Consider the following 17,899-nt stretch of genomic DNA (forward strand, 5'->3'; position numbering starts at 1 on the left):
AAATCCTTTTAAAGGACATTTAGTACTACTTCATTAATGTAGAATTTACCGCAAATATATCAATTCATACATATGTGGCATTTAAATAATGGGAACTACCAAAGGCTGGGCTAATATAAGTAACTGTCGTCATCAAGGTACAATTAAAAGCTGCATACGTTATTATTTTCGTCCTTTATTCAAAAAATAAAAATACCAGATTCGAACATTTTTAAAACTGTGAAAATATTTTAACAGCATCATTTGCGAGTACTTATAATTTAACAGCTTCTTTCGTGAGCACTGTTAATTTTTTTTAACAGCATCATTTATACAACACGAATACAAATCCACAGACGATAGATATTGCCGATCGAGCGAAATAATAGTTTTTTAAATAAATAAATAGCGAACAAAATGAATTTTCAAAACGCTTGTGTGTTGGGACGCAAAAGTGCCAGCCTTAATCTAAAGAATGTCTCCAGAACAGGTAATGTTGTTATAATTAAAACGTTTATTTAATTGTCCTTTTAAGTTGCATTAAAAGTTTATTCGTATTCATATCTTCATTTCTACGTTGCTTCATTTCTACCTATACATATTTTTTATAAGTACATACATATGTATTGAAACATAGCACTCCAAGGGGTTGGACTTTGTCTTCGAGCCCGTAATGTTTTGCGGCAACTAAAGATTGAATCAATCTCGAAAGTCCAAAGTCCAACATTTTAATCACAGTGACGCGAACGGGCTACAAGATGGCACACATATGTAAAAAGATTCACGTATACAATATTAAATTCATGTCTTTACCCAATAGTTCAATGCCGCTCCATGTCAGCAGCGGTGGCAGCCACTGCACCCAAACAACGGAACAATGCCCAAAATATTGTGCTGGTCGATGGTGTGCGTACACCTTTCCTCACATCAGGCTCCACCTACTCCAAGCTGATGCCCCACGAATTGGCTAGGCACGCTTTGCTGTAAGTTGAACAATTTCAAATTGATATAGACAATAAAAAAATATGGTCTTTAATAGATCTCTGCTGCAAAAAAACAAACTGGATAAGGAGCTGATCGACTATATCGTATATGGCAGTGTTATCCAAGAAGTTAAGACCTCCAACATTGCACGCGAAGCGGCGCTGGCTGCAGGATTCAGCGACAAGACACCTGCACATACCGTCACAATGGCTTGCATCAGTTCAAATGCGGTAAATTCATAATCCTCAAAATTATTTGTTTACATTTTTAACTTTTCTGATTTCCAGGCAATTACCACAGGAATGGGTCTAATTGCTACCAATACCTATGATATTATTGTTGCTGGTGGAGTTGAGTTTATGTCCGATGTACCTATTCGTCACTCACGCAAGATGCGAGCCTTGATGTTGAAGGCAAACAAGGCTAAAACTTTGGGCCAACGCCTCTCCCTTTTGTCCACATTTAGGCCAGGTTTTCTGGCTCCCGAACTGCCAGCAGTGGCTGAATTCTCATCGGGAGAAACAATGGGACATTCAGCGGATAGGCTGGCCTCTGCATTTAATGTATCCCGCGAGGAGCAGGATTCGTATGCTTTAAGGTCGCACACATTGGCAAAGGAGGCCCAGGAGAAAGGATACTTCACGGATTTGGTGCCATTCAAAGTACAAGGTGTGGATCAGGTTGTGGACAAGGATAACGGTATTCGCGTCTCGACCCCTGAGAGTTTGGCCAAACTACGGCCTGCCTTTGTAAAGCCCTATGGAACAATTACTGCCGCTAATGCTTCATTTTTGACTGATGGCGCTTCGGCTTGTGTGATCATGACCGAAGAGAAAGCCAAACAGTTGGGCCTGAAGCCCAAGGCCTATTTGCGTGACTTCCTTTATGTGTCGCAGGACCCAGTCGATCAACTGCTGCTCGGCCCTGCATACGGAATTCCCAAGCTACTGTCGAAAGCTGGTCTCAAGCTGAATGACATTGATTCGTGGGAAATCCATGAGGCCTTCGCAGGACAAATTGTGGCCAACTTGAAGGCCCTTGATTCCGATTGGTTCTGCAAAACTTATCTTGGTTTGAGCGAAAAGGTCGGCACACCTGATCTCTCCAAGTGGAACAATTGGGGTGGATCTTTGTCAATTGGTCATCCCTTCGCAGCCACTGGAGTTCGTCTCTGCATGCACACAGCCAACCGGCTGGTTCGTGAAGATGGCAAGCTGGGAGTTGTGGCAGCATGTGCTGCCGGTGGTCAAGGAGTAGCTATGCTTATTGAACGTTACCCGGGTGCCACAGCCGACTGAAATTAATAGAAGAATGTGTGTGTGCAGTGCAACTGCGACTTTGTTTAGCCTTTATACGCCCTTAAACATATAAATAAAAATATATTTTTGAATTTAACGTATTTCTACTCGTTCTCAGTCCGTCTCATATAGCTGCTGATGCTTTAGTTTGGTCTGAAGAATATCATTCTCATTGTAGGACAAATGTAGTGGCGGTATCAGAGCACATGCCACCATTCTGCTCTCAGCGTTCAAAAAGTTAAAGGTAGCGCAAGCCTATAAATAAATAAATCAATTAAATAACTGTAATAAGTGAAGCTCTAGTCATAGCGAGAGACTCACCTGCTCCGTTCGCAGGACCTCGACGTTTATTTTATATTTCTTCATAAACTCTATAATACGCTTCGATAAAGCCGGTGTGGGACTCTGGTCGCCGATTCCAATTATAAGCACATCGAGTTTGGGATCTAGGATAGGAAATAGGCTAAGGCTCTGTTCATTTATGTCCTCAAATGTGTTCACATTCCATGATAGCACGGACCTGTAAGATTCAAATGTAAATTGTAGTTTATTCCCAAGGTTTACATAACTACTACGTTTTACTCTCACCTAGGGAAAACTGTAATCGGTCCTATCAAAACCATATCATTGTTAAGTCTAAAGCCATATTGACTGTATCCAGTTATCATTAATCCCAGATCGGTTTGTGTATTAAAAATTGATACTTTTGTTTTTCCATCGCCTTCATATGCTTTGCTCAGGCGAACACCTGCATTTGAACCCGTTATCAGCTGTTTAGTCGTTGTTGTTATAGGGACGATTGGATGCAGGAGGCGAAGGTTGCTGCTCCACTGTGCAGCAGTCCGTAATGTTCGAGCAATCATATATGATTGTTTTTATATTGACAGTTTCAAATATATATTCCGCCGACTTGGTTTTAATTTTTGATCAAAACATTCCAATAACGTTACGTTAAATTAACATAGCGTAACATAACATTAACGTGCTCCAAAATGATACTGTTAAAATTAACGGAGCTCGCAAATGATACTGTTATGTTTTTATTCCAAACTCACACACAAACACACACACACATAAAACATATACTTCATATATCATCTATTCAATATTCTTGTTAATGTTAATTAATTGCGTCAGGTCCATTTTACGGATTCCCTGATTTGCTGGAAATCAAAAACGGAAGAAAAAACTAAATCCTAACTTGTTGCGCGAAATCTTATAATAATAGTATGTGATGAGACACAAACAACAGAGCAGTAAGTAAACATTTGTTATCATAGTCATCGATAAGTAATCCATTGGTCATCAATTGCTAATTAAATTAATAATTGAACTAGCTATTCATACGCATATACCAACCCACATAAAATTCTCATCTGTATGTAAATCTTTTATTTGTATATAAGTACATAAATATGTGCATTTACAGATGTATGACAAATTTCTCTGAACATATGTATGTATGTACATATGTACATATGAATATATTGAACGCATACATTCATACATATGTGTACTCAATTGCGAGATTTGGACAAATATTTTGCTGGAATAATTTTTAACATTTTTGGTCTAATAATAAACCGAAGCTATTGACGATTTATTATTACTAAGTCTGACGCAAAAGTTTAGTCATCGTGAAAATAAAGTTCAGATAGTATCCACAAAAAATGCACCTCTTATCGTTACGATTTTAGCATTAGTCCTATCAAAAAATATGTACAATATAGTTAATGTCTAATGTAAGTCGATTGCCTATTTGATGAAATCAGTCAGGCATATCAGTAAAAAAACGTATGTTCCCTCGTCATACGAGTCAACTTTTATAGTCCGAGATATCGGCGGCAAAATGAGGGACAAGTCAAGTAGATTAGTCAAGGTGCTACACACCTGTTTTTTGTTTAGTTCATTCATATGAATGACTTCATAGTCGACCCTTTTTGTTTTTCAGATAATTATAATAAGTGTAATTTTTGTTGATTATCTTTCAATAATAATAAAGTATTAATGTTTTTGTTTTATTTATTTCAGAAATCCCCACTCGAAAGGAATTTATATATTTGAAAGTTGAAAGCTACCTCAAAACTCCAAAATGATTGGGCCTAGTTCGCAAATAAGCAAAATACTATTAACATTGTTGTTTTTGTTAATAATATTTTACATTTTTATGGATGTTGAGCTCTATCTACGAATTCACAATTATGCGATCGATCGAAGTTATCACACAAACAGTTCGGTATCATTATCAGTACCGGCTTCTATAACATTAGCCCCAGGGGTATCGAATTCGGCAGGAGATCTAGGTAGCAGCAGCAGCACGACACTTCCCACCGTTGACAAACAGCCGTCCTATGAAGATCACACCTGGATATCCTGTGACATTAATCCACTGTGTCATGTAACAGTAAAAGCTATATTACTCGATCACACCAACCACTATCTATTCGCACCATTGGCCACCATCTTCGACAATGTAATCGGATTCTCTCGATCCACGTTTATAACGCCAAACATGATCTCGTTTTTCCATGTGGGTGTTGCGTGTATATCGGGAAAGCTTGTAGCATCCGATAGCCTGGGATATCGACGACTGGGAGTGCTACTCTTTCAGATACGCACATTCCTCGACGATCTGGATGGGCATGTGGCGCGTGTCAGGAAACATATTCGTGGTGAACGCTCGGAAATTGGTACATCAGGCTATTATGTGGACGGTCTCTGCGATGGCCTTGGGTGCATTGCCCTTTTACTGGGTATTTTCTTTTATCTAAAGAACAATCCACCGCGTCGGGGTTACTCAATTATACCAATGAGCGATACGTCCAAGACCACGCCCGAGCCCACAATGATACCGAAAATAAAAGCAAGCACCCGCAAAGTGGCTAAGAATGTGATAAGCTTCACAGGACAATTACTACTCAGTTCGACGGCATGGAATCGTTATATAGCGGTCTATCAGAATATGCTCGAGCGTGAAGATGTCACCAATACACAGTACCAGTGTCAGAATTATGTATTTAAATCCACTTGGTTCTTTTGCGTAGCGTGGATTTGGCGTATCGTAAATGTACACGCATTACTTCATTGTTTGCTGCTCAGCATTTTCTGCGACAAGTTGTGGGATTTCCTGCGAGCGATACGATACAGTGGTTATATAATTTTGTTAGTTGCTATTTGTTTAACTGAAATGCACATCCTGGAGGCCCAGAACTATATTTTTAATTCAGCAGCGTGCAGTAATATTTCACTGTGATTTTACTAATATTATGAAAAATACAATAATATTTGTGTAGTTCAAATTAATGCCTTTTTAATTCTGTAATTGTGTCGGACTGTAAATTGTTAGCATTCGATTAACAAATATTATTCAGGATAATTGTATGTAGATATTCATATTCATCACATCTTCTGCTGTGATACACGATGGAGCAAATTTTTGTATCAAATTCTGATCAATAAGTATCTCAACTATAACAACTGTGTTTAATGTTAATATTCAATCATATTGTCAACCACAGAAAAAAAAGCGACCGTTACCTAAACTAAACATAGTTTTTATCCGTTATTTCATTAAAAACAAAAAATTTTATAACGAAATTAAATGCCCAAGTAACCGCCGAAATGTTGTATTTCTTTATTATGTTAATGATTTTATAGTTTTAGTGGACATATATTATTGTAGATTACATCTCTTAAAACAATAGAACCAAACAAAAATATTCCTAACATTAAAACGTAATGAATAGAATCATGAGATGTTCGAAACAAAAATAGTTAATAAACCCTATAACCATTTTAGTCTATTGTAACTTGGATTAAATTGCCAATACAATAAGTTTATTTTTAATACACATATAATTGACAAGGTTTAATGCTTTTAAGTTTTTATATGCAAAACGAGGACAATAGAACAAAATTTTATAATTCTATAACAAATTTAATTTGTAGATTATTTAATACAAATAAATACAAATTTAATACAAATATTTAATTCTATATGAACGAAATTTAAATTAAACATATTTATTACTGGATTTGAAATTTATCGATAATATCGATAGGGTCATCTCTAGTTTAATGCCTATGGTAACACTATTACGGTTCAACTTCAACACACGGTCACTCTGAATCAGAAATTTTTTCTTCTTACGGCGTCGGAGTTATTTGTGTTATAATCAGGAGAAATGGTTTATTTAACGATTGCAAATTTATTAACGATGAAATTGTAAATATTTCTTATATTTTTAACGCACTAGACTAATTGAAAGTGAATGTGCATTACTTGGCGTGTGTTGTGTTCGAGAAACGAGCGTGCAAAAGTGATTTTGGTTCTGAGTGTGCATTTGAATCCGTATCGTGTGAGAGTGAGAGAGAGAGAGCAAGCGTAAATGGAAATACATAAAACTATATAACACACATACAACATAAAACATTACGTGTGTGAGCTCGACCAAAAAAAAAGATTGTGCGTCTACTACCCCCTATCAATAGTAAGAATGTGTACCCTTATTTAGTAAAAAGTCTAGAAGTTCGTATGGGAATCATAATAGTCATCGCTGGTCCTTTTCCAAATGTTTTTTGCATGGCTTTAATTTTCTTCTTTTTTTTTTTTTCTTTTTTTCTATTGTATTGTATATATCGTGTCTATATTTATGTCGCCGATCAAAACCGGAACTCCAGTCACATTTTCAATCAATACGGCAAATTTTCTCACCCCTCTAAAAAATGAAAAAAAATACTTACAAAAACAAAATTTTCTCTAAATGCAACCTTATACTTTTAGTATATTAAAATCATTCAGAGTTTTGCAAAAAAAAAGTCATTTTAGCATTTCAGAAACAATGTCTCCACAGGGCAAACCGCGAAAGCGTGAGCGAGATGGTGAGAGAAAGCAAACATGAATAGAAACACTCATTCCATTTATTCGATATTTATTTGAATGCTTCTGCGCAGAACAAACTTTTAGGAATATCGTTTAACCGTTATGTTTTTCGGTAAAATTTAAAAGTAAACGTTTTAAGTTACCACACAAAAATGTAAAATCTAAGCAAACAAAGATACAATGAAAGAACCGGCTTAAAAAAGTTAACCTCACTTTTAGATCACACTTTCAAGAAATTTTAATTGCCTTTTAGATATTTTATTTAAAATTATTTTTACAATGTTTTTTTCCTTTTAAAATGTGAACCGGTTTTGACTTGGCTTTTAATGAAGAATTGTTCATGCAGAGGGAGGGTATTATTAATTTGGTCAGATGTTTGTAACGCACAGAAGGAAACATCTCCATTCTTTGATTAGCTAAAAAAAAAAAAATTTTTAGAAATATTTGTCTGATTGAAATAACCATTACTATTATTTCATTTGGGTCAATAAATCATAATTTTGAATACATACATATATATTGTTTGCTTTTACTTGAAATATTATCTTCAATATTTATTTGCAAATATTTACGAAATTACACGACCACTTCGAAAACTCACATGTTAAACATTATCGCCAAGCTTTTAAGTAAAATCAGGATCCTAAGTCTATTTTCCTTGATGGGTTTGTTTGTTAAATAGGATTGTATATCCAAATGTATTGTGCGTGTATGTGTGAAAATAAACGCCTCTAATAAACATCGGTATTCCGAAGTTAACTCGGTGTATATATAGTTTTAGATTTGAGTCTGGTATGACTGTTGACTGTAAAAGGAGTTGTTATTGTGAGTTTGTGCTTATTGTTTGTGTATGGGTTTTTGGTAAAAAAGGCAACAGAGTGTGAGTTTTTTTTTTTTTAAATAAATGTACTCCCTGAATGAGTGTATTGTATTTGTATGTAATCCTATATATATATATATAGTATTTGTTTAGAAAGAAGGAGAGAAAGAAAGAGAGAGAGAGAGATTACGAGATATGAATATCTGTGCGATGCTTCAGTTTGATTGAATGATGATTGGATCAGATCACTTAGAGTGCAAGTGTTTTGGATCTTCAGAGTGTGTTGCAGAACCTTTTTCTGATTTATTTGCTGTGTCCATTTTAGAATTTCATATTTAATACCTCACCATAATGGATTTTGTACAAGTATCCGAGGAGGAGGGTGATGAGCCCATCGAATTGCCAGCCGAGGAGGATGGGACATTACTTTTGTCCACTTTACAGGCCCAATTCCCTGGCTCCTGTGGCCTTAAATATAGGAATATGGACACTAAAGCAGTGCGTGGTGTTCGTTCCAATGAGGGCAGGCTTTTTCCACCCAGTGTCGATTCGGGCTGGGGAGAGTACATCTACTTTTGCGTATTTCCAAAAGGTATAACGAATTTCCGAAGCTCTGCCGCACAGATCGACAGTCCACCTTATCGCCCCATATCCATACCTCCCATAGAGAACAAGCGTAAGAGTGACGATAATTTGGAGAACTCGACGGCGAAAACAAAACGAATTGAAACACGTTTGCGTTGCACAGACTTGATTGTCCTTGGCCTGCCATGGAAAACGACTGAGGATAGCCTACGGGAGTATTTCGAAAGCTTTGGCGAAGTGCTCATGGCCCAGATTAAGAAAGATGTGAAATCGGGTCAATCTAAAGGATTTGGATTCGTACGATTCGGTTCGTATGAAGCACAAATGCGTGTTCTTTCCAATCGTCATCTCATCGATGGCCGTTGGTGTGAAGTCAAAGTACCCAACTCAAAGGTAAGATGGGCGAAAACTAATGAATCAAATGAACTTATCAATTAAACACATCATTTCTTCTTCCAATTCTCTAGGGGATGGGCCATCAAGTGCCATGCAAAGTGTTCGTCGGACGTTGCACCGAGGATATTAATTCCGATGATCTTCGCGAATATTTTTCAAAATTCGGTGAAGTTACAGATGTATTCATTCCTCGACCATTTCGGGCATTCAGTTTTGTTACATTTCTGGATCCAGATGTGGCTCAATCACTTTGCGGCGAGGATCATATAATTAAAGGTAATTCCATTGATACCATTGACAAAAATAATAATTATTAATGGCGTTTCTTCTATTTAGGCGTTTCTGTACATGTGTCAAATGCCGCACCAAAAGCCGAGCAGAATCGAAATCATCAGGGACAAAGTTACAACTATAATACGGGAAATAGTTTTGGCATGCATTCGTATCATCATCCCCAGGGGAATCACATCAATTCGGGCCGTAGTGGACACCACAGAGGTAATAACCAACACAATGCTCATGGAGGTGGTGATAACTCGGCAATCGTTAATAGTCACGGCAACATTGGCAGTGGTGGCTATGGTGGTATGGGTGGCAATAATTTCGGTGGTGCCAATTCTGGCGGGGGCGGCTACAATAGTAGTGGTCACAATAGTGGCGGGAATATCAATCGCCAGGATGGTGGCGGCGGTATTCCCTATAATAGGCCAAATAATTTTCATGGCATGAATCAACCGCAGCACAACGGCAACGTTGGCGGCAGTGGCGGTTGGATGAACAGGGGACATTTGGATATGCCCAATTTGCAGGCATTAGGCATCAATTCGCAAGGATCGAGCTCATCGAATCAAGGTCAAAATATGAACAACCCCTTAGGGGTCGGCCTTAATTTAAACACATTGCCGATGAACCCGGCTTTGGTAGCTGCTGCCCTAAATCAGTGGAGCATGCTTGGTAATCAGCTGCAAAATCAAAACCAGGATCAGCAGGCAAGCTTTTAAACACTCCTATCATTGTTTCAAACAAAAAACTCTTTCAGTTACTTTTCAGGGTGGCAATTTTTTATCATGGATGGCCCAAAACGGAGGTCACTCCAACGCAAATAACTTAAACAATTGCGGTGGCGGCGGCGGCGGTGGAGGCGGTCGCAAGGGTTCCAATAATCCAAACAATTCAGGCTCCAGTGGCATGAACAAAGTCGACAACTCTGCCTGTAATGACCAACAGGTTAGTAGTTTATTGACATTTTAATTTGGATCATGTGGCTTATATCCTCCTCCTCCTCCTCCTCGTATTTGCAGAATGGCTGTGCACCCGGCAACTCTGGCTGGTCGAATCAGAGCAGTGGCTCCCAGAATTCTGTGGACAAGTCTAATTTTCTTTAATTCAATTTAATTTAAATACCAATATGTCTTTTTTTGGTACTGAAGTATATATATATATATATATTTAGGTATTTTTAATTTTATTTAACTAAAGTTTGTGTAGTTATGCTTACCTGAAATTGTGTATGTATGTACAATACTTGTCATAGCTTATTCTCAGAGTCCTATTGACGAAGTATGTTACAATGGCCAAGAAGAATGATGTTGAATAAATTACCATGATCTTTTTAGTTTTGAAGTTAACAAAAAACCGTATTAGACGATGTGAAATTTTGTAAACTTGAAATAAATACTAATTGCTTAAAAGAAGATATATAGAGAGAGCTATAAGCAATTTGTTTAAGCAACAAAAAAAAAAAACTATGTAATTGGAAGAATAGAAAATTTTAATTTACCAGAATGTAAAATTGTTAAGTAAAAAACCATTGACAAACATTTGCCCAAATTTGTATTAAGGAAAAAAAACAACAATAGTAACGAATAAAACAGTGACGTAAACTCTTAAAACGTCATCCAATAAATATTGTATCTCTTTTTCACAATTAAAGACATCTTAAAACAAAAAGATTAATACTAATTGTATAAAATTAAAGAAATACTGTATATTTATTTCGTTCACAATTATAAGTCATGAAGAAAATTCCATCTATATCGTCTTTTTATTGTCACGGGAGGGTGCTTTTCTTTCAGCTGCCGAACGTAGTACCCACTATTCCAAAATTTTTTATAAAATAATAACACTGGTTCAAAAATTCGAGGTTATCAAATTTTTTGAGTCCCAAAAAACTATATAGTGTATAAAACTTAGAAGTGTTTACCTTTTGGTATTTGGAATAATGGAATCCAACGTTTCGAAACATATGAAATTGGAACATCCTTAGCTTTTGGCAGATATTGGCGCTTACTTCAATTATTTGTATAAGCGCAAAGGTTTTTAAAATTGCATTATTATTACATGAAAAATATTTTATTTATAATTCTAAATTTCTTCGGTATTTCGAATTTTTTAAGCGAAGTGAAACATTATGTACTTTACTACAACGAAAGTGAAACATTATGTAACTAAGAGCCCTTAGCACCGGATGTCACATGGCGTGATTGTAAGTTCTAAGGTCCCCGGAACCGGAAACAGATGAGACTCATTTCTTATATGTACTTCACGTCTTACACATTATTTTCATTTGTAGCTGTGTTTTATTTTTTTTTTGGTAAAGAGATCATGAACCAAATTATTCAAGAAAAATTTATCCCTCAGCAATTGCTACATTTCCTTGCTGGACGACGATGTTGCCAAGCATTTCCATGCACGTTTCGAACGACTGATCATCAAGTTTTTATAAATTCCGCCCGGGCGCTGGGATTGCGATCACTTTGCGTTTTCAACAATGGTCTGACCATCAAGGTCTTTAAGCAAGCATGCAGACATTATCTAGAAGAACCCAAAGTCTTGGCCTTATCATCCACAACCATCATGAATATGTTTACCTTGCTGAGTCGCGCATCCTTGATGGCAAAAGATTTGGAGATTTGCCCGGATTATATGGGATTGGGGGAAGTTGAAATAGAAGTTCCGCAACTTGCGGTCCAGCTGCCATTATCACAAATACAACCGGCTATGCCACGTTTCAAAACTGAGAGTCAACGGAATATCCTTCGCAGCTTTCCCGGCTATTCCTCTACACCGGAAGTTTTAAATTCCATTTATTCCCATCGGGTTGTTGCCTTCAATGCAGATTTATATTGGGACAAGTCGGTATACATTCCACTTATTCTACTCGATGATTGCGAGCAAAAGAAGACAGGACTACGAATCATGTGCATCGAAAGAGATCAGATCATTGCTATTCACAACAGCCAGCGTATGGCCCAATTTTTTGTTGAAGAGGTTGGCAATACGGTGGGGATTGATGTGCCGCAAAGCACAATCATAAGTCCAAGTACTCAGATAATATATTCAACAGCCAAGCAATTTCTACGTTCCATGGTCAGTCATAACAGTGAAAAGTTTCAGAACATAAGCCACTTTGTGGTTAACGATGTCCATCATCATGAACCGTTCACTGATATCTTGCTGGGCGAATTGCGTGATGCATTGAATAAGAGTTTGAATTTTCGCATAATTCTCCTCTCCCAATTGGCCAGCCCAACGAAATATATTAATTTTTTTGGCGAGGGCGCTGAACTTAGCATGGAACGTCTTCACTTAACTGGTCCCCGGATTTCTTATCTGGAGGATATACACAGTTGCATTGCATTGGCCGGTATACATAAGGGCCCGGACATCTACAAGGATTTACCCCAAGTATTTAGAAATAAGAATCAAAGAAATGAACAAATGGACAAGTGTTTGCAGGTCTACGAGGAATTGGGAACAGATGTATCCATACGTCCTTTTCTCTATGCCATCAACTATGAGCTAGTACCTATAAATTATAGACATTCGATTAGTGGAAAGACAGCCGTTCTTATTGCCTCCCAATTAAATAATGCCAGACATCTACGTCTCTTGTTGTATATGGGTGCCGATCCCTATATGGTAGATGAGCAGCATCAGAATGCCATTTCATTGGCCGCCATGAAGGGTAACAGCGAGTGCATCGATGTCCTTAATAACTACAGTCTGCATGGTTATGTGGTTAAGAACGCCAAGCCCGAATTCATTGACTACGATTTGATAATCGACATAATGTACCTTCTAGCCACCAAGCCGGAATTTTCTCCAGGTAAATGTACATTAAGTTTTATTAAATTACCCTAAAATTCAAGCTTCCCTTAAAGCCTAGTATCTAATAATAAGATTTGATCTAGGGAAAATTACCAAGAAACTAGTTCTTATTGGTCGAAATATTCTAGCGGCTCAAATCCCTGGAAGTTCAGTTGGGTTCTAATGCATCCAATATAACGTCTTCTCTATGTAAAAAGTTCTTAAAAATTAGCAATAGCAATTAGCAATAATTCAATCTCAGTAAAGTTAAAAGCCATTTTATTTCGTAATTTAAAACAATTTTTGGTTAATTCAGTCAATAAGAATACACAACAATATTCTCTTACAAGTAGTACTTAATGGGGTATATCTTAATTAAAGGATAACCCTTTCGAGTTATTTCTTGGCTGAGAAAACTAAAATAGACTGAGTTATTTTAAAAAACATTCTAATTTAGATAAGTTTAATACTAAAACTATATACATATATTATAAAAAGTTAATTACCGCCAATATGTTATTTTTACTACTAGTTTATTTTAGTGAGTATATTGAAGAAAATTTGGTGTAAATTTTACGACAATTTGACAACTGGTTTTTAGCTGAAGATATCGAAAATATAAATAAAAAATAAATAATTTTAGAAAATATTCTAAAAGTTCATTCATTGGCTAGAATATCCTCTCACTAACATTAAACTCCCCAAGTTTAATTGATTCAAAACAATATATAAACATATATTGTGTATATTTATATTAAGAGTTATATATATATATATTTAAATAAATAAGATAGGATTGGATTATTTAAATCCTAACGAAAATTTGCAGGACCGTATAAACTTCGATAAATCGTACAATTAGGAAATTCATGTTTTTTAATCTGTGAATAAAGTTGGAAACAAGTTGGCCTAGTTTTCTCTGTATTGGGAAATAAGTTTTGATTGGAATGTAGTCAGCAAATCGATATCCAAAAAAATATTCTCTTCCTGACAATCACACGTGCATGTGATTGGGTGTAAATAGGCCCTGCAAATTATTTATCGATAAGTGTCGCATTTTCTGCAAAGTATTGTTGTTTTTGTATCAAAGTCAAAAACTTTAGAATACTTTACCTTGGAATTTGTTGAACAAAAATGAGCATATATTTAGAAAATAGCGAAGGAAAATTTATCCCAGCTACAAAACGCCCGGACGGCACATGGCGGAAGGCACGTCGCGTCAAGGATGGCTATGTACCCCAGGAAGAGGTGCCACTGTACGAGAGTAAAGGCAAACAATTTGTGGCCAAGAGGCAGACAGGTGTACCACCGGGAATGTGCCCAATTGTAGCAGCCGAAGCGAAAAAGGAGCGCGAAAAACAGGAAAAGGCCAAAGCCAAAAAGATTGATACAGCGAAGGGAACCAAGACTGTATCCTCAAGTGTTCCACAAGTACAAACCAACACAAGCAGCACCACCAGCAGCAGCAGCGCAGCTACTAACACTCCTAAGGCTAATCAAACTGCGGCCAAGAAAAATGTGAATGCCCTGGCCAAGACTTTAGATGAATCCCTGAAATTGGAGGACTCTTCTGAAACGGATGCCACTAAACTATTGAAGAAACTTCGTAAGAAAATCCGCGAAATTGAACAAATCGAAAGCCGTATACAGGCAGGAGAACAGAAAAAGTTGGACAAAGATCAGCTGGAGAAGGTGAAAAAGAAAGCGGAAATTCTGAAGCAGATTACTTCCCTGGAGCAAGATAATCCTGCATTGCGGCCATCATAGCCGCCATCATTTGTTGGCCATTGTAACTCTTGTCAAATATATAATATTAAGTTATCACCGCCATTTTTTATAAGTGTGTTTTTTCGTGAAGTTTGTTCCTTCTTTTTTTTTCTTTGATGTTCTTGTAACTGAGGAATCCTCCAAAAATTGATTCTTAGATAACTTAGACAACTATAAGAGCAAATGCCGCTTATACATTAATTGTAGGTAATTTTTACAAAAACAAATAGAAAACGAAATAAAACTCTTTGATGCAGTCCATATTAATTAGCCCTCTCTATGAGTATTAAGCAGATCGTTTTTTGTTTTTGTTGTATTTCAGGAAACATTTTAATTATTTTGCCCAGTTATTATCATATTGTTAAATTGAACTACATGTTGTTGAGCCATTGTTTAACCGAGAATTTGCAAGAGTTTTCCATATTCCTATTGCACGAGGACATGACCAAGGAGTATGTAGATACCATAATAAATGCACGCTCTGATACCGTGATGGTTGTCCTGGCCACAGAGATAATTGAATCGTTGCCCTTGCCGATTTCATTTAAATATGAAATTGATACGGCATGTCAAAGGACATCCGTGTATGATAGTAATAGCTATTGTGTCTATGACAGATATGAATGGGTGGCCAAGGATTGTCTGTTTCGCAGGCAACTGCTACTCGATGCCGAAGGTGAGTATCTCCAAGTATCTTGCCGACTTTCTCATTAAGCGTCTTTCCTTGCAGCTAAAGATACCCATTGCTTTCGTTTAATATCGAAAAATGCCTGCGAAGTGCTAAATGAGACAAGTCGACCACTACTACAGTCAATGCAGCTGGACAAGATTTGTTTGTTGGTCAAATTGCTATCGCCATATACAGTGATTAGTGAATATTTGAGCTTTGCCATTTCGGCACCACCATTGATAAATGTACATCATACGGTTCAGATTCTAAAGAAAATCGAAGCTTTGAATGATGGCGAAGAAGTCACCTGGCTTGGATGTCGACTGTTGGATATTCCAGTTCCCTGCCAGTTGGGACGTACTTTAATTTTTGGTATTTTACTTAGATGTTTGGACCCAATATTGACCATAGTAAGCGCCATGGTCAATACAGATCCATTGGGTATTCCATTTAACGAGGACATTGATCAACTGTGGGATAGATTCACAATTTATATACAATGTCGCATTAAGAATGAACGTGCTCGTCTGGCTGAGAATCAATATTCCGATCATTTTATTTTCGTTCGTCTATTTCAAGAATGGCATTCTCGTATGACCAAGAAACCGACTACATTCTTGTGCTTGACCGATGAATATGATTTTGTACTCAATGGCCTGATGGAGCGGGTTCATGCAACACGTTGTGAAATTGTCCGTGCACTGGAACAAGCTAATTTAATTCATAGTGAAGGATCGCTGAGCTTGGAAACGATTAATTTAAAGTCAGCCAGTTGGCCCACTGTTAAGGCAGCCCTGACCGGCGGAATGTATCCAAATATTTGTGCTGTGGACAATGAGAGAAATTGTCTAAAGTCAGCATATTCGGTCAATGTTCATTTGCATCCCAATACAGTGTTACGTGACTTTTTGGAACCCTTTACCAAGTCAGCTCAAAAATTTCGCACACCCTGGATTGTCTGTTCGAAGCAGAAAAATCATATTGTATATGCCTCTGTGGTTGTTCCTATGGCGGTTGCCCTATTTGCAGGTAAAGTGAGATCGATTTCTGTTCCATCGATTTCGTATCTACTACTAATGTCCGTCTCTTTTCAGGTTCTAGCCATTTGCGTTCCTCTCAGGTTTGTGATACGAATCCTGCAACAAATGATCGCAATGTACAATTATTTATTGATGAATGGATCTGGATGGTTATGCCAAAATCTGTAATCGAATTAGTTATGAAGACACGACAATATTTCTTTAAATCGTATCATTATCTGTTGAAATACTGTAGCCAGCCGGAAATGTGGTCACGTAATGCGAATTATTCCCTTTTGTATGATACATTGGCCACTGCATTTGAGAATGAGGAAACTGAGGCTGGGTTTCAAAAAATTTCTGAAATTGACTATCAGCCATTCGTGAAGATTACCAATAATTATATATTGGCTGTAAATCAAAATTTTAGTTGGAATCAGGAGATTGATGATAATTTTGATCTAACTCAGAGAGCAGCGCCCTATGATCTAAACACACATTTTGTAGAGAGACAATTCTTTTTGTTGCACACCAAGGAATCCGCTGATGATTTCTTTCTCAATATCAATGAAGCTTACATTGAGAGAGTACTTGGAAAATTTGCACGACCAATTGAGTCACCAAATAGGCATATATTTGTAATACTCTATAGCAAAAATCCAGATGTAATGCTTAGCGTTAGTCGGGCTAGAACCCTAAATGGTGAATTTACATTAAAGGAATACTTTCGTAATACGATTCCTGTATACGAAATGTTGTAAGTATAATAATGTTTACTTTAAATCCATTAAATTTCACACAAATCTATTTTTAGGGAGGCATGTGCAACAATTAATGTAAATGTACCCAATTTCGATGGACGTTTAATATCATGCCTTATTGATAAAAGAGTTGGAAAACTAATAATGGATTTGTTTGCCTTTCGTCATCATTGGATTCATAAGAGGTAGTAGATCTTTCTAGTACCGAAAAATCATCAAAATTTAGTTGATATTTCACGTAGACACATACGTTCTCTGAGTTGATCAAGATTTTGTTTCATTTACTATTGGTTAAAAACACCACCCAATTTAGCCTTAAAAATAAATCTATATGAATAATAATGCATTTGTTTTCAGACATTCGTTCCGTACGGATGATTTTTCGGATTCTGAATTGGCCTCTCAATTTCAATTTCTATTGCGGGATAATAATTTAATAGCTCGTATCCAAAACGTGTAATTAACTCACTCTGGATATGAATTGAATGAAAGAATGTAATGAGGATGACGCCAAAAAAAAAAAGAAAATCGATTGATTTTATATTTATACACTTTACTACTATGAACTTTTGGTTATCTCTTACTAAACTTTACTTAACTGTCCCCAAAAATAATCAAAAATGATGTGAAATAAGAAAATTTTTTGAAA

The 17,899-nt window shown here is 36.7% G+C and overlaps 6 protein-coding genes across 10 annotated transcripts; 5 read left to right on the top strand and 1 right to left on the bottom strand.

Moving 5' to 3' along the window:
* Positions 1-304: 304 nt before the first annotated feature.
* LOC6641047 (trifunctional enzyme subunit beta, mitochondrial) lies at positions 305-2,362 on the top strand. Its single transcript, XM_002063765.3, has 4 exons — positions 305-469; positions 800-962; positions 1,019-1,193; positions 1,251-2,362. The coding sequence occupies exons 1-4, from the start codon at positions 397-399 to the stop codon at positions 2,259-2,261; spliced, it is 1,422 nt and encodes a 473-aa protein (XP_002063801.1). The 5' UTR covers positions 305-396; the 3' UTR covers positions 2,262-2,362.
* Positions 2,280-3,203, bottom strand: LOC6641048 (NADH dehydrogenase [ubiquinone] 1 alpha subcomplex assembly factor 3). The gene is made up of 3 exons (XM_002063766.3): positions 2,850-3,203; positions 2,583-2,781; positions 2,280-2,516 (listed from the first exon to the last, which is right to left on the bottom strand). The coding sequence occupies exons 1-3, from the start codon at positions 3,122-3,124 to the stop codon at positions 2,376-2,378; spliced, it is 615 nt and encodes a 204-aa protein (XP_002063802.1). The 5' UTR covers positions 3,125-3,203; the 3' UTR covers positions 2,280-2,375.
* Positions 3,204-3,307: 104 nt separating this feature from the next.
* LOC6641049 (ceramide phosphoethanolamine synthase) lies at positions 3,308-5,560 on the top strand. Its single transcript, XM_002063767.4, has 2 exons — positions 3,308-3,517; positions 4,293-5,560. The coding sequence occupies exon 2, from the start codon at positions 4,354-4,356 to the stop codon at positions 5,512-5,514; it is 1,161 nt and encodes a 386-aa protein (XP_002063803.1). The 5' UTR covers positions 3,308-3,517; positions 4,293-4,353; the 3' UTR covers positions 5,515-5,560.
* An 827-nt stretch (positions 5,561-6,387) lies between these two features.
* LOC6640908 (TAR DNA-binding protein 43) lies at positions 6,388-10,974 on the top strand. 4 transcript variants are annotated; one of them, XM_002063768.4, is made up of 7 exons: positions 6,388-6,751; positions 8,289-8,555; positions 8,631-8,941; positions 9,016-9,220; positions 9,281-9,933; positions 9,995-10,171; positions 10,246-10,974. In XM_002063768.4, exons 2-7 carry the CDS (start codon positions 8,315-8,317, stop codon positions 10,327-10,329), a joined length of 1,671 nt encoding a protein of 556 aa, XP_002063804.1. In that variant the 5' UTR covers positions 6,388-6,751; positions 8,289-8,314; the 3' UTR covers positions 10,330-10,974. The 4 variants fall into 4 exon arrangements, with proteins under 4 accessions (XP_002063804.1, XP_023030741.1, XP_023030743.1 ...); XM_023174973.2 differs by having other exon boundaries at positions 8,289-8,941; XM_023174975.2 differs by having other exon boundaries at positions 6,388-6,726; positions 8,289-8,941.
* Positions 10,975-11,475: 501 nt separating this feature from the next.
* Positions 11,476-17,895, top strand: LOC6640909 (benign gonial cell neoplasm protein). Of its 2 annotated transcripts, XM_023175076.2 has the most exons (6): positions 11,476-13,052; positions 15,123-15,476; positions 15,531-16,499; positions 16,565-17,246; positions 17,304-17,435; positions 17,608-17,895. In XM_023175076.2, exons 1-6 carry the CDS (start codon positions 11,480-11,482, stop codon positions 17,708-17,710), a joined length of 3,813 nt encoding a protein of 1,270 aa, XP_023030844.2. In that variant the 5' UTR covers positions 11,476-11,479; the 3' UTR covers positions 17,711-17,895. The 2 variants fall into 2 exon arrangements, with proteins under 2 accessions (XP_023030844.2, XP_023030845.2); XM_023175077.2 differs by lacking the exon at positions 17,608-17,895 and having other exon boundaries at positions 17,304-17,439.
* LOC26529650 (partner of Y14 and mago) lies at positions 14,082-15,067 on the top strand. The gene has a single exon (XM_015178693.3). The coding sequence runs from the start codon at positions 14,168-14,170 to the stop codon at positions 14,798-14,800; it is 633 nt and encodes a 210-aa protein (XP_015034179.1). The 5' UTR covers positions 14,082-14,167; the 3' UTR covers positions 14,801-15,067.
* Positions 17,896-17,899: the final 4 nt, after the last annotated feature.

This window comes from Drosophila willistoni, assembly GCF_018902025.1.
Source record: "Drosophila willistoni isolate 14030-0811.24 chromosome 2L unlocalized genomic scaffold, UCI_dwil_1.1 Seg168, whole genome shotgun sequence".
Classification (NCBI taxonomy): Eukaryota; Metazoa; Arthropoda; class Insecta; order Diptera; family Drosophilidae; genus Drosophila; species Drosophila willistoni.